General features: G+C 39.3%; 1 protein-coding gene across 9 annotated transcripts in view; it reads right to left on the bottom strand.

Moving 5' to 3' along the window:
- CSPP1 (centrosome and spindle pole associated protein 1) overlaps positions 1–14,772 on the bottom strand; it is a 204,042-nt gene that overhangs the window by 12,377 nt on the left and 176,893 nt on the right. For all 9 annotated transcript variants that reach the window (XM_082363393.1, XM_082363390.1, XM_082363395.1 and 6 more), the window contains 5 exons: positions 14,523–14,640; positions 10,035–10,174; positions 5,891–6,031; positions 3,945–3,991; positions 727–790 (listed from right to left, as the gene is read on the bottom strand). In XM_082363393.1, coding sequence (XP_082219519.1) covers positions 727–790; positions 3,945–3,991; positions 5,891–6,031; positions 10,035–10,174; positions 14,523–14,640 — 510 coding nt within the window. The remainder of the gene's footprint in view (positions 1–726; positions 791–3,944; positions 3,992–5,890; positions 6,032–10,034; positions 10,175–14,522; positions 14,641–14,772) is intronic.

Genomic DNA, 14,772 nt, shown 5'->3' on the forward strand with positions numbered 1-14,772 from the left:
AATGAGCCATCTTCCCATCCCTATTTCCTACTGATTTCTCTATCTTTACTCACTCTCCACAGTATGACTTCCTTGCAAAAGAAAAACTCATTAAAAAAGAAAAAACAGAAAGAAATATAGGCTAGTTTGGAACGCTGATCACTTGAAAATATAAAGTAATTGACATGAAATAAAACTAACATGTAGAATGGAGAATTCCCTGATGGACCTAGGATAGCAGAAATGCTTATGATCAGAGCACACAATTATAAGTGTCTATTACAGTACATGTACCTTCACATATCTTCTCAAGATTAAGTTATATTCTTATGGCTTGTTAAAATTAAAATATTTACTAAGATAACTGTGGATTCACATGCACTTGTAAGCAGTAAGGGAGACCCCCTTGTACAGTTTGCCTCGTTCCCCACAACGGTAACATTCTGTACAACAGGGGCAACAGCCTCACACCCAAGATACTGATAAACTCCTCTGATCTTATTCAAATTTCCCCAGTTTTACTTGTACTCATTTGTGTGTTTGTGTGTGTATTAAGTATCTGATTTTGAAAATTTTGTTAAGTTATATTTGATGACTATTAGTAATACAAAATATTCCCTTTTTTTACCATCTTGCACAACAAAGAGTAAAGTACTGATTTTTTTAAGTATGGAGAAAAACACTTAAAATAAGTATAAATAATGCTTAATATTTAAAGAAATAGGTTGGTAAAATAAATATACTCACCAATAAAAGCACTATCAGATTCCAGTAATGAATTTTTCAAGAAATCATTAGTGTCATCTCTGGGCTAAAAGAAACATCATATATTAATGACTATTTTTATTAGTCCTGTGTGGAAAAACAGCAAATTTGTACTAAGGCACAAGTCTCCACACTCTCCCCAAAATTAGCAAAAGAGGATAGGGAGAGGTAGAACTGGCTGCTTCCCTCCTCCGCCACATTCCAACACCCAGAAAATACAGGAAGGACCTTTTATTAAGAGTTATATTATTGCTGATAAAAATATAATAGAGTATGAAGCAATGAACCCACTTTAACATTAAAAGTCTTTAAACCATGTCGAGATTCATTCATTCTCTCAATAAATCTGTTTAGTGCACTTACTATTACCTCTGTGCTAGGAACTGGAGATACAAAGATGAGCAAGAGTTTCTGTTCTGGAGTGGATCACAGTCCCATGGGGGAGAGGCATACCCTCAGATAATGACAGCCCCACGTGACAGCAGCTGTCACAAAGGCATAGCACAGATAGAGAGGGACAAAGGAGTAGGGAAAAAATAATGCTAGGGTTGGGCTTGTAATGAGCTCTCAAATTAGAGGTAAGAAATTTACATATAGAGAGTTTTACAATAATGTCACCTTACATGTTGGAAGGAACCTAAAGTCACCCAACGCCACCTCCCTGCACTTCCCTTCCAGATTTCTAGGATGTGCTAGAATACTCCAGTGAAGAGCTGTCCATTAATTTCTAAGGAAATGCATTCCACTGAGACATAGCATTGGTTATCGGAAAGTTCTTCTCTTTCACTGAGTTCTTCCATGTACTGAATTCTTTTACATTTAACACCCACTGACTCTACTTCTGCTTTCTAGCATGACAGTAATGGTAATAATAGCATCTAACATTCACCAGCTGTTCTTAGCGCTGCACACACACTGCCCAGCTTCTCTCCTGCATCACAGTCCTTCACACACAGGGAAGAGTGATCAAAGCCCACCTCAGCCCTATCTTCTCCCTGACACTCTTCCCCAGTTTCACCTTGCGTTTTCCATATAATCCAGTTTCTAGGAAGGTGAACCCAACATTTTTTAGCTTTTTTTGTAACAGCCATGTTAAACTGTTGGCTTATGCTCAGTTTCTACTCAGCAAAATATGGTGTTATTAATCCAGGATTTTGATCAAAATCCCAGAAGTTAAATTTCAGTATCTTTTCACTGAGAAATATGGCTGCCACATACAGAGAAACCTACAGGGTATTCAGAAAAGGTGTCCATACATCTCAAGCAATGTGGTACAGGGACAGGGAGGGGCTCCGGAGTCCAGCCTGCACTCAGACATGGGCTTTTCTGCTCACTGGCTGTGTGGCCATGGCTAGCAGTTTCCTCTTATGTAAAATGGGGATAAGCATACCTTGTTGTGAACTTCAGAGCAAATAAATGTCAAGTACCTCGCGCACGTACAGACTGTTGCTACTGCAACGTCGTTATCACCATTATCACTTCAAAACCAAGCACCAACAGCTACCAACTGGTAACGCTGGGCAACTAACAGCCTAGCTGAGTCTTACTTTTATAATCTGAAAATAGGGATAATACTACCTGTATCATCAGTGTGGGGGAAGATTAAATTTATTTTCAACCTCAGTCTTTCCTCAAACTCTCTCTCTTATCCACCTACTCACCAGCTCCAACTATTTGTCTAGCAGGCATCTCAAACCTACCATGACTATAACTAAGTTCCTGACCTTCTCCCTCACCCTGAAACCCGTTTTTCCTGCTTCTTCATCTCTGTAAATAGCAACTCCAACGAAAGACCTTGAAGTCACCTTTGACTCCTCTCGTACCCCACATCCAATATGTCAAAAATCCTATCTCCTTTCAAAATAAATCCAACCACTTCTGACTTCCACTGCTCCCACTCCAGGCTAAATCACCTTATCTCTTAATTAGATTATAGCAGTAGCCTCCTGTTCCCCGCAGTCTATTCTCAGGGAATGGCAGTCAGTTGTTAAAACATGAAACCAATCATGTCACTCCTCTGCTCAAAACTTTGGAAGCCTCTCACCACATTCACAGCATAAAAGGCAACACCCTAAGGCCCCCTGAGGCTCTGCTGCCCCTCGCTCTCTGCCTCATTTGCTCCCACCCACCCCTGCTCCTGGAGGTCCAGGCTCCGCGGTACCCCCGCTCTCCTAGCACACACGAGGCTGTCCTGCCCGGGGCCTCTGCCTGGGAGGCTCTTCCTCCAGATGTGTCCCCTGATATTTCACACGACACCTCCCTGATGTCCTTTTTCAAATGTTACCCACTCACAGTGAGGCCTTCCCTGCAGTGAACCCTTCCATCTCGTCCTCCCAGTGCCCCCTTCCCAGCTATCATTTTCTCCAGAGCCCCACGATTCAACGTACTAAATATTTTATTTGTCTATTGTCTCTCCTTCTTTCTAGAAAGTAAGCCCTCAGAGGGCAAAGACTTTTGTTCCTTTTGTTCACTCCTGTGCCCACAAACACCTAGAATATTAGCTGGTCCACAGTAAGTATTGAACAAATATTTGTTGAATGAAAACTGGCTCATCCCCTTCCTTTTGTTCAGTCTTTGCTTGATAGTCACTTCCTCAGGATAAGAGTTATGCCCTTACCTTGCTTATCTTCTTGATAGGTCTCACCATTACATACATGTATTATAGACTCTTACTTCCACTACTGCTGATAACTGACCTCACTCATTATGGGACAGGCCCTATAAGGGCTTTTAATATATTATCTCATTTAATCCTCACAACAACCTTTGAGCTATTTTTTATTTAGTTAATAAACATTTATATGGAAATTACTACATGCTAGGCCTGTCACTAAGTGCCTGCAGATATTAATTGATTTTAATCTTACAGCCACCCTCAGAGAGAAACACTATCATCCCACTTTACAGATTAGGAAACTGAGGCAAAGAAAGATTAAATACCCTGCCTGAAGTCACACAGCTAAAAACAGACTAACTTGAACAGCCTAGCTCTAGAGTCTTGTTTTTACTCATTACAATATGCTTTCTCTACATATTAACACTAATATCTCTTTAGCTACCCACTACACTGATGGGACAAGTTTTAAATTCTCTTAACTCAATATTCCTGAAGAATTCAAAATTGGAATACTCACTTACCATACTCCTAAAAATTTCTATCACCCAAAAACTAGCTTGAAAAATTATAACTGTTTTCTTACCATTCTGTGGTCTCGTACTTTAGTGCTTGGGACAGCATCCAAGTCAACTGTAGCCAATGGAGAGCAAAAACAAATTTAAAGGTTAGAAAATACTTTAAAAATAAAAATAAATTTTAGAATATCTTTTGTAATTAACTCTTTACTGGAGATTACTTTTCAATGATCACATTTCAGAATTTTTTAAGATACTACTTGTTTATTAATAAATATAAACCAGCGTCCAATCCATTCTAGTTGGATAAAATTCTCCCATTCACATTTAATAAATATAAAAAGTAAAATCATTGTGAATTTAAAACTGATGCCTATAGAAAAATAACCATCTCCCCTCATATTTCTACAATCTGTGTAGAAAATTGTTGAGAAGAGTTAAACAACTCCCTCACGTGGAATTGAAGGAAACTGAATTCAATTCCAGGCACCTGGTTCCGGGGCAAAGATTTTGGATCAGGTATCCCAAAGGCCCCTCTGATATGACCAGGGTTCCTATGTGTTCCTCTCAATAGTGCACTTTATCCTTTTAGCTACTGCCTTTGGGAATAAATAGGCTGCCAATGATAGCCTGTATTCCTTGGTAAAGTATTTTATACCCACGTTTTTGATTCTTTTATAGTTAAACCATATTCTTATGAATTAAGTCATCACAGTGTTTGGTAGAAGTTGTGGGGTAGTTGCTGTAGGGGACAGATACCCTCAGTCCCAAAATGGACCTATTTCCACATGGGGACTACTTTTGGGCTAATCAGCACAAGTTGCCAAGATCACACCAGATCAGATCATCAATTGGGTCTCCTAAGGAAAAATTCCACCAAAATGGGTGTAAAGGTTGAAGACTGTACTTGCTTCTCTCTTCTCTCCTGATGATATGCCTACTGTTTATCACAGACTTTGGATTACTCTGCTGTCAGAGGGTGATCAGTGAGACCATTGTTAAAAATTCTATGCAAGATGGAGGGAAGACTTTCCCTGTCAATCTTTATTGAAGTCTTGACCTGTGATCAGGGCCTAAAGTGGTACATCACTTATTCCTGTGATACTCTCATGTAGTCAAAAATAGGTTCTTCAGATTCTGTAGGTCAGACAAGCCTGCTAATAAGGTAGGGTTTTGAATTTTCCTGAAAATAACTGCTAGGACCATCTCCTTCTATTCTTGTTACCTAGCTGCTGCATTTTTATGACTCATTTTCCGTGGCTGCACTCAACGGCCTGAAGGCAGGCAGAGCTGGTGAGATATGCGTGAAGGTCATGCAGGACACCCGGGTCGATAGGGCCCACTGATGTCCTCTGAGGCCACTAGCTCCACTCCACCTCTAGGTGCCTGCCCACCCCACCCCCAGTTACACACTCCCAGGGGACCCTAGATATCTCCTTTGCAACATTCATCACACTCTCACTTTTTAAACATCTAAATTCTCCAACAGAGTATAAGCTCCTTGAGAGCAGTGGCATATTTCATTCATCACCATATCCCCTGGATATAGATCAGTACCCAGGCTCATAGTAGGCACTCAGTAAGTATCTGTTGATTGGCTAATTACAAAGAAATATATTCATAGCCCAGTCTGAAGCTTTAAAGATTTTACGCTATATCAAAACTCACAGACACACACAGTAGAGAAATGTCCCACAGGACACCGATGTGTGTGCCCAGCATTCCTTCCCCTGGTACAGATGTCACCTGGCCTCGTCAAGGTACTCAATCCTCCTGGCTATCATGAGTGGCTGGACCCCTCCTGTGCACAAATAACACACCCCAGTCAAGCCAATCACAGCCTTCTCTGGGACTTATTCTTCTCAGGGACTATAGGCCAAAAGGGGCATGTGAGTGTGGAGCTGCCAGTGGAGGGAGCCTGCCTCGGATTGAAATCAATACCAGAGACTGAGAAAGAAAGCCAACAAAAAACATCCCATTGAAACTACGTGAAATAGCAGTGATTACTTCTTACCTTCAGCACCTTCCTGCATTTTTATTCTATTCAGTCTCTTCTGCTGCTCTCTTAGCAAGGCTTGCTGCTGAATCTCTAAGGTATGATAATCTCTTGGAGGATCCGGGTACATAAATTTCAAATCAACTCGTGTTTCTGAATCTGGTACAAAAATAAGTTATATAACTAAGTTAAATCTTGTTTCCAAATGAGATTTTATAAAACTTCACCATAAATAGGAACAATATAAATAATGAGACATCAGCAAAGTCAAAGGACATCATCATAAAACTAATGAACAGGGCTTCCCTGGTGGCGCAGTGGTTGAGAATCTGCCTGCTAATGCAGGGGACACGGGTTCGAGCCCTGGTCTGGGAAGATCCCACATGCCGCGGAGCAACTGGGCCCGTGGGCCACAACTGCTGAGCCTGCGTGTCTGGAGCCTGTGCTCCGCAACGGGAGAGGCCGCGACAGTGAGAGGCCCGTGCACCGCAATGAAGAGTGGCCCCCGCTTGCTGCAACTAGAGAAAGCCCTCGCACAGAAACGAAGACCCAACACAGCCATAAATTAATTAATTTAAAAAATAAAAAAAAAACACCTAATGAACACAAAATTAACATTCTTTAAATAAATGCCTTTTCACAAACTTATCACCATTATAAGGGAGCCCCCAGAGCAAGCAGCAGCTGACTGCCACATTCTCCATCCTGACCTTCCCACTCCCCCAAGATGCCACCCAGAGCCTGCCACTATGTGCAGGTACATCCAAGCAATTATTCAGATGGCTGTAACTCAGGCAGCCACCAGACACTGAATCACAGCCGATCCCTAAAATACACTGGAAAAATGAAACCATAATGTTATTGGCCAATTAATATTTGTAAATATCACGCCAAAAAATGAAAACAAGATAAATGCAGGCTGGCTGGAGCTTTAGGAGGGATGTCGTTTCTGCAGGAAATGACAGTCGAAGAATTCACCTGTGCCACAAGTTCAAGAATTATCAACTGATCAGAATGAAAATGTTAAACCTTAATTTTTAAATCTTGAGAATAAAAATATAGTTCACACATTTAAAAAGTCTTGACAATATTATTCCTTTTGATCCACAGTAGGACTAATCAGAACCCTATGCCCGCCCCCGACCCAAGTACAAAGGCCCCTCCTTGTCTCCTGCCTCTTGTTTGTAGAGAAGCTGAAGTCTCCCAGGCCTCCCGGAGTCACAAAGGAGCAGGCTCAAGCGGCTAATGATTAGGACAACAGAGTCACAGACTCAGTGTCTGATGCACATTCCTGAGTCGTTTTACAGATACTGTAACTGCCACCAGGGGGAAAAAGCTGACTGCATGATGACCAGACTGCAGCCATGACATAAACTGCTCCACCTTGAGCAGCAGCTAGTTCTGCCCATATATGTAAATGGGCAACTACAACTGCCAGCAAAAACATGCTACAGACACATGTCGACAACTTCCACTCTAAGAATACAGCACCCTATGTCGGCATGAAGAAGTTACAGAAGACCTTCACGCATGATCCCACAGAAATGGAATGATGTTCTGCCAAGTGGGGATTTGTAAGCAGCTTTTGGCAGGAAAGAGCTCTCTGCAGGAGGTCCCTTAAATCATCCAGAAAGACTTGTTAATATACATTTGTACATAATGCATCCCTGTAGCTTTTCCTTTCAGGGCTAGCCCTAGGTTAGTTCACTTTCTTTCTCAAGGATGTTGTTTACCGTGTTTTTTCGCACATCTTAACAAGCATTTTGTAAGCAGCTTCTGGCAGGAAAGAGCTCTCTGCGAGAGGCCCCTTTGTCTGTCGCTAACCTTAAACCAGGCTCCCCCATGCTCGACTCATCTCCAGCCCTAGCACACCTTTCAAATCTTTTGATCACACAATACCTTGCCTAATGTGTTGGTTCTTTCTGTAGATCAAAGAAGTAGAAATGAAGAATAAGTAATCAACAGATGACCAGATCTCTTCCCTAGCTTCCCCTTCAGTAATCTCGCAAACTGTGTGAATAAAATAGCATCTAAAGAAAGATCATGAGTAGTCAACAGGCCTGCACACAGTGGGGGAGGGCGATGACTCTGACCCCCACCCAGTGATTAACTGAGATGACTTCCCTCTTTCCCTTTAAAATCTTTCATGGCCCAGCAGAATCTTCAGAGATGGTTTTTGGGGGACACTGAGTCCAGCATCTCGCTAGATTGTCAGCATTCTGATTAAAAACAACTTTCCTTTCCACCAGCTTTTGCGAGTACTGATTTTTTTAAGTGACAGGCAGCCGGACCTGATTTGGTAACAATAGTGGGAAATGAGAAGCATGCTGAATATCTAAGAATTAGAAAATGATTAAGAGCAAGGTTAACAGAAGGGACTCTGGACACATGAACTTGGATTGGAGCCTGACTTCCCCACTTCCAGACTCAGTTTCCTCTCTATCAAAACAAGAGACATCAACAACTAAGTCATACAATGAGGACTAGATGTGGTAACAGGGAAATGAATGGCTCAATTTTACGGTTTAAACCTTTTTGTTCTCAAGACCTCTTTACCCTCTTAAAAGTTAAGGACCCCAAAGAGCTTTTATTTACCGCCCCCCCCCAACACCATATTAGAAATTAAACCTAAGAAATTTTTAAAACATGAAAATACAAAAACATATTCTATTAGCTTCAGAACAATGAAGTCATCACATGCCATACATGCTCTGGAAAACCTGTACACACAGGAGAGAATGAAAATGAAAAGGACAAATAATGTCTTAGTTTATAATAAAAATAGTTTTGTAAAGCAATTATACTCCAGTAGAGATGTTAAAAAAAAAAATAGTTTTGACCTCAAGAAGTCCCCTGAGACCTACTGGCTTAATATAATACCTGGCATATAATAAGTAATCAATAAATGATAGAATAAAAACATAACTATGGTATATGTAATTGACGACACATGTATATCTAAGTGAAAAAAAACAAAGAAAATTAAATAACATATAATTACATCTAGTTTTTATTTTACTTTTTTTGTCTTAAGCTCAGAAAGACTAGTAAATATACAAAATATTAATTGTGTTTACATTTAGGTGATTTGGGTAAAGTGATTTTTCCCTCTATCCTTCTAAATTTTCAAAACTTTCTAAAATAGATATTACTTTTAAAAATAAGAAACAGAAGAAAAGTGTAAATTCCGATTCATGTGGTATAGGTCATAAAACCACCATCCAACAACTCGCCTCCTCTACCCCAACAGCTGCTCTGTGAGTGCACCTGAAGAAAAATCACAGGTAACACACATTTTGGTTCCTCTCAGTCTCCCAAGCCTCTGTTACCTTGGCAATCCTACTTCCCTAATAAGCTTTCTCTCCTCCTCCTAAGTGGCTGCATCAAATCTTCTCTACTCCCTCCCTTCAAAAGTCTTGCATTTCCTCCTTTCTACTCAGGGACCCTGCTCTCTTCAATGATGGTTCCCTCCCTCCCCTGTATCGTAAGCCTCTTCCTCCCGTAACAGCTTTCACATCAGCTTCCTAACAGGCTCCTCCAGCTCCAGACCCTGTGCTCCTCCCCTTCCCAGCCCCCCTTCTTCCAAGGGTTCTTCTGCTCATTGCCTCTAACACTTTGCTTCCTATTTATTCAGTCCTCATTTCCAAAGCTAACTGGCTTCTGATCCCATAATTCCACCAAAAAAGATCTAGTTGAGGTCACCAATGACCTCTGATCCAACTGACACCTTCCAATATTCATTTTACATGACCCCTCCTCCCTGATACACTCTCTTCCCTCAGCTTTCAGGACACCACATTCTCCTGCTTAACCTCCAATCACTGACTCTGCCTTCTCCACCTCTTTACTAAGCTCATCTGGCTGTCCATCCTCCACTAAATGTCAGGTGCCACTCTTCACACTATTTTACTGATCTTATCCACTCCTGAGGCTTTAAGAGCTGTATGCCCTCAAAAAGAAAATAGTTAGCCAAACTAAAGGTCCATCCACCAGACTGGTAAATTGAAGAACTAGAGTATACAGAAGTTTCATTCATCATCACTTAAAATATATACCATAAATGAAACTTTACTTTAGAAAAAGGATACAAACGTCTTTAAAGATACTTGAATATGGGTAGGACACTCTTGCTGTATCATTAAAATAGCAGCATTCTACTCACCTCTATCTTTCAGCTCATTAAAGTCATGAATATTCTGAAAAGTAGTAGTGTCTAGGCCCTTAGGTGACTGTCTTCTGACTGGAGCCTGTAACCGATGTCTGGCCATGTCAAATACATCCATGGGATTCCTTTCTCTTTTCCTGTAGAAAATGACAAATTATGATAAAAGTGTCTTCTGGGAAGAAAATCTGAGTTGACATTTAACTCCCTGTACAAGAAATCTGGCATCTTTCACCACAATATATTATAAAAATTTATTCTACTAGCTGTTATTTCAATTCCTTGTCTTAAAAAAACAGGGTATTTATAAGGTCATTGTAATCTTTCAAAATGCTCAGAAGCAAAGTATCTTATTGGAAGAACAGAATGAGTTAGCTTTACCTTAAAATGTTCGTGTAGTAGAAAGATTAGTCTTTGGTCAAAGAAACCAAGATTCAAAGACCAACTTTGCTACTTACTAGAAGTTTGACTGCACCATCTGTAAGATGCAGATAATGTCTACCCTTTTAGTCTTGTTGTGAGCATGAAATTAAATGAAATTATATATTGTAAAGTACCCTGCATAGTACTTGACATGTACTAGGTCTCAATAAATGTTACCTTCCCCTCAGTCTAAAACAGAAATTATACAGAGAAATACAGCATAAATTTGCTGCCCAATATAATAGGTATTATCCACAGTCCCCCAACACTAATTTTACAGTGGGCTTTCCGGGAACTTGATACCTAATTAGTTAATTAATACTCTATTTCTGGAAGAATATTTCTTCCTTTGTTAACCTAGGAAGTTAGCAAAATAGGCAGGTAGCTTAGTAAGGGAGTTTTCTACTAGGACTTTGGGGGAGTGATGATAATAGAGAACAGGGATGGGGGATGGTATCTCCAGCCCTGAAAATAAAGTATTTGCTGCTGTTTCCTTCAGCCCTAGGTGGGCCCCCTCTATTTTTTAAAATGTAGCTCTAAGCTAGAAGTTTGCCAGACTCCTGCCTTCATGTCTTTATTCACTAAATCTTCCCTAAGCACCTAGATGGGAAGAGTTGGGATCCCCACAGGCAATGCCCCCTGCTCTCCTGGGGTTTCCTTTTGTGGGGAAGGTTTCACCAAAGCCACAAAATTACCTTGTCAAGGCTGACATAGACCTCTAATAGTGAACCACCTAGGGGGATAGGAACTGCAACAGAGATTCATTAAAATGCAAAACAAATACTAAAAAGGCTTCTAGGAGGCCATTAAATTGGACTCCTGTATACCATTAACGCTAATAGTTAAGTAGGCTGTTCAGTTAGGAATTAGGTTATTAGCTCTTCTTTGCATGTGAGCTGGGGGTGCCTAGCACATATTAGGAATTCAATAATATGGTGAATTAATTAATGAATAAGAGATTCTTTTTGTGAAACTATTTATAAAACTGGGACAAGGAACCAACACTGAGATGCCTCTGATCACAATACATACTGAACATTACACCGAACTTAAATGTATTTAACCAATTCTTGCTAAATGATGGTAATTCTAACATATATTATCTAACTTAAGTTAGTACACAGAATTTACAAAGTACTTTCAAATACATACGTTTATTTATTCTTCACTAGAATCTCATGGGGTGGAAATTATTGTGTAAGATTTGCAAATGAGAAAACTGAAAAGCTGCCTGGCTTCTCTTTCTTACATTGGTTTGCCAAAAGAGAGCACAGTCTTCAGTTTATGAATGAAAATAAAGAAAACAAATAAAAAGTCAATGATCCATTAGATTTAATTGAATATGCATGTTTGGAATATGGCAAGCTGCAAAAGTTAAGGCATTTATAACATCCTGAAAGCAAATACAGAAAAACTATACTGACCTCTCTATTACTCAGAAGTAGTTGACCTACTATGGAAGAATTCTTTGTTGAAAATTACCATCTTGGGTTAACATTCCATTACCTAGCCAGTCTGTATCTTGAAATTTCCTCACCTTGTTTACTTAGCCAGAACATGCCTAGAGAATGCCAACAAAAATCTAAGCAAAGCATAATTAGGCAGGTTAACATGCTACATTAAAATCCTACCACATCCTGGATTACAGTCAGAAATATCAGTATGAATTTAACGTGTACACAAATTGATAGACACAGGAACAATTACAGATAATGTTTATGACTTAGTATAGGTACATATATTATCTAGCTTTGCCCATCGAGAGCTTGGTTTCTAAATACCATTCTCCAAGAGGAACCAGGACTCCTTGGAGAAATGGCTGATTCCAGGGCAGGGGACAGGGAATATACAAGATGAGCCTGGAGCATCTTGCAGTAACAGAAAGTAAAAAAGTGCTCAAGAAACAAAAGGATGGGACACGTCAAAGAGACACAGGAGCCAACATGAAAGAGCTCCCAATGGCCAAAGGTGCAACAACTTTGGGTTATAATGTCATTTGTAACATTATAACATTACAGTATTATGTTATTTATGTTGTTGCTCAAGTTGTTGCACCTAACATAATACTGTAATGTTATAATGTTACAAATGACATTATAACCCAAAGTACAAAATAAATATACATGAAACAACAGTGATATAAATAAATGGCTGAATAACTAAATAAAGAGAGGAGAAGGGACAAATCTTTCTTACAGAAGAATTCTAAATAATATATGGAGATAACCCCTCTCCAGGAGATGGAGCTTATCCCCACCACCTCTCAATTCTTGCCAGTGTGGTAAGCTTAGTGATTCCAGCGCTGTCACGTGGATGTCACATACCCGCCGATAAGATGTGATGAGAAGGCTACCCTGTGCTCTTCTTTCCAAAACCCCTTAACCCCAGCCTAACCGTGAGAAACCGTCAGACAAACGTAGACTGGGGGACATTCTACAGGATAGTTGGCCAAGACCCTCTAGACTGTCACAATCATGAAAAACAGGAAAGACCGAAAAACTGTCCCGGAACAGAGGAGACTAGGAGATGCGACAACTAAATGCAGTGTGGTACCCTGTACTGACTAAATCCTGGAACAGAAAAAGGACACTGATGGAAAAACTGGAGAAATCCATAAAGTCTGGAATTTAGTTTGTAGTAATGTTCCAATGTCAGCTTCTTAGTTGTGACAAACATATTCTGGGAATGTAAGATGTTAACAATAGGGAGAACTAGGTGAGGGGTGTATGGAAACTCTCTATACTATGTCTGCAACTTTTCTATAACCTAAAATTATGCCGAAATAAACGATTTATTTTTTTTAGATAAACACCCTTTAAAGAAAATGTGGTAGTTACCCGCTGCATTGATTTTACAACCTACTAAAAGACTGCAACCTGCAGTTTGAAGAATATTGCTTTAGAAAATTTATGAGTCCTTTTGGCAAAAATGATCAGAAATGTTTGGTAGTCTGTTAAGTTATTTTGCTGGAAAATAAGTATTTCAGAAAACAATACACTGCTGACGGAAAATGTAAAAAATAGTTTTAAAAAGTAACTGTCTATGGTTATTCCATCTCTGAAATTTTCCATTCCTATTATCATTTTCCTCTCAAGGACCAAGTTTCTATGCCTGACTTTTTAGAAGACCGAGAAAGGGAAAGTAAGGAGATTGTTTTTATAATTGTCTAGTCTATGTGTTCTTCTAGTCTTGTTTCAACCATCTCTTTCCTATCTTGGGCCTCCTTATCACTTAGATTAGCTTACAAAGGAACTTCTGCATCTGTCTGCCTTCTGTACATGAGTCCCAATTTAGTCAATTATCTTTCACTCAGTGATTTCTCTGTAGTGAGGCAAACCATCTTAAAGATAGAGCTTGAAGAATGGCCTGTTCCCAATACTGATTTTTCACTAATCCTATTAAAGATACCATGGTTAGGGATAACACTTCTGGTTTGCCTTCAAGAAAGTGCTACTTCTTTCTTCTTTTTTTTCTTTCTTCCGTCTATCAACACCACCACTGTCATCACCATTGCCATAAATATATTACTGGCAGTACGGAAGGACAATTAAAATTCTCTGCTTAAATATTTTATATTAGGTTAAATCAATATTCATTAAATATCCCATATTTTCACAGTGAATAGATTTTACAATTGTGAAGAAATGTTTTATGAAGGCAATGTTACCTACATAAAATTGAAGAATGTGAATTAAATAGCACATTAGCTAATTAAAGAAAGAGCTGTTCTGCCAAAAAAGAAAAGAAAGAAAACCTACCACATACTGCAAACACACTAAAAAAATCATACACTATTTTGAATTAGTTATACTGAGTCCCTCCACTAGACTATAATTATTTAGCTAGATTTCTTTTGGGGGGAGGGAAAGGCTATTTCAGTCATTACAATTTCACCAATAATCCGTTAAAAACTTTTTTCAAGCATGCAAAATTCTAACAGATGTGGCTTTATGATAAAGATAATTAATCCTGTTCCAAAACTGTAGAATTATTGGATATGTTCCGATTCCTTATCCTGACAGAAAAGAACACAAGAACAAACAAAAAGTGCAATTCTAAACTTGCCTTATATGAACTTCGTCTTCACTGTCCATGTGCAGCAACCGCCCCTGCAGACGCCGCTCTTCACTACGAAGCTGCTTTCTCATTTCTGATAATTCCATAATTACATTTTTTTTCTCCTCTGCAAATTCACATTGATAAGTGAAAAATAAGACATGTATACGAATAAAAGGTTAGATATTAAACATAACCTGACTTATCATAAAGCTAAAATGCTCAGAGTGACATTTTTATGAAAGTTATTTTTAATGCT

This window comes from Balaenoptera borealis (assembly GCF_965194805.1).
Source record: "Balaenoptera borealis genome assembly, chromosome: 17".
NCBI classification, from domain to species: Eukaryota; Metazoa; Chordata; class Mammalia; order Artiodactyla; family Balaenopteridae; genus Balaenoptera; species Balaenoptera borealis.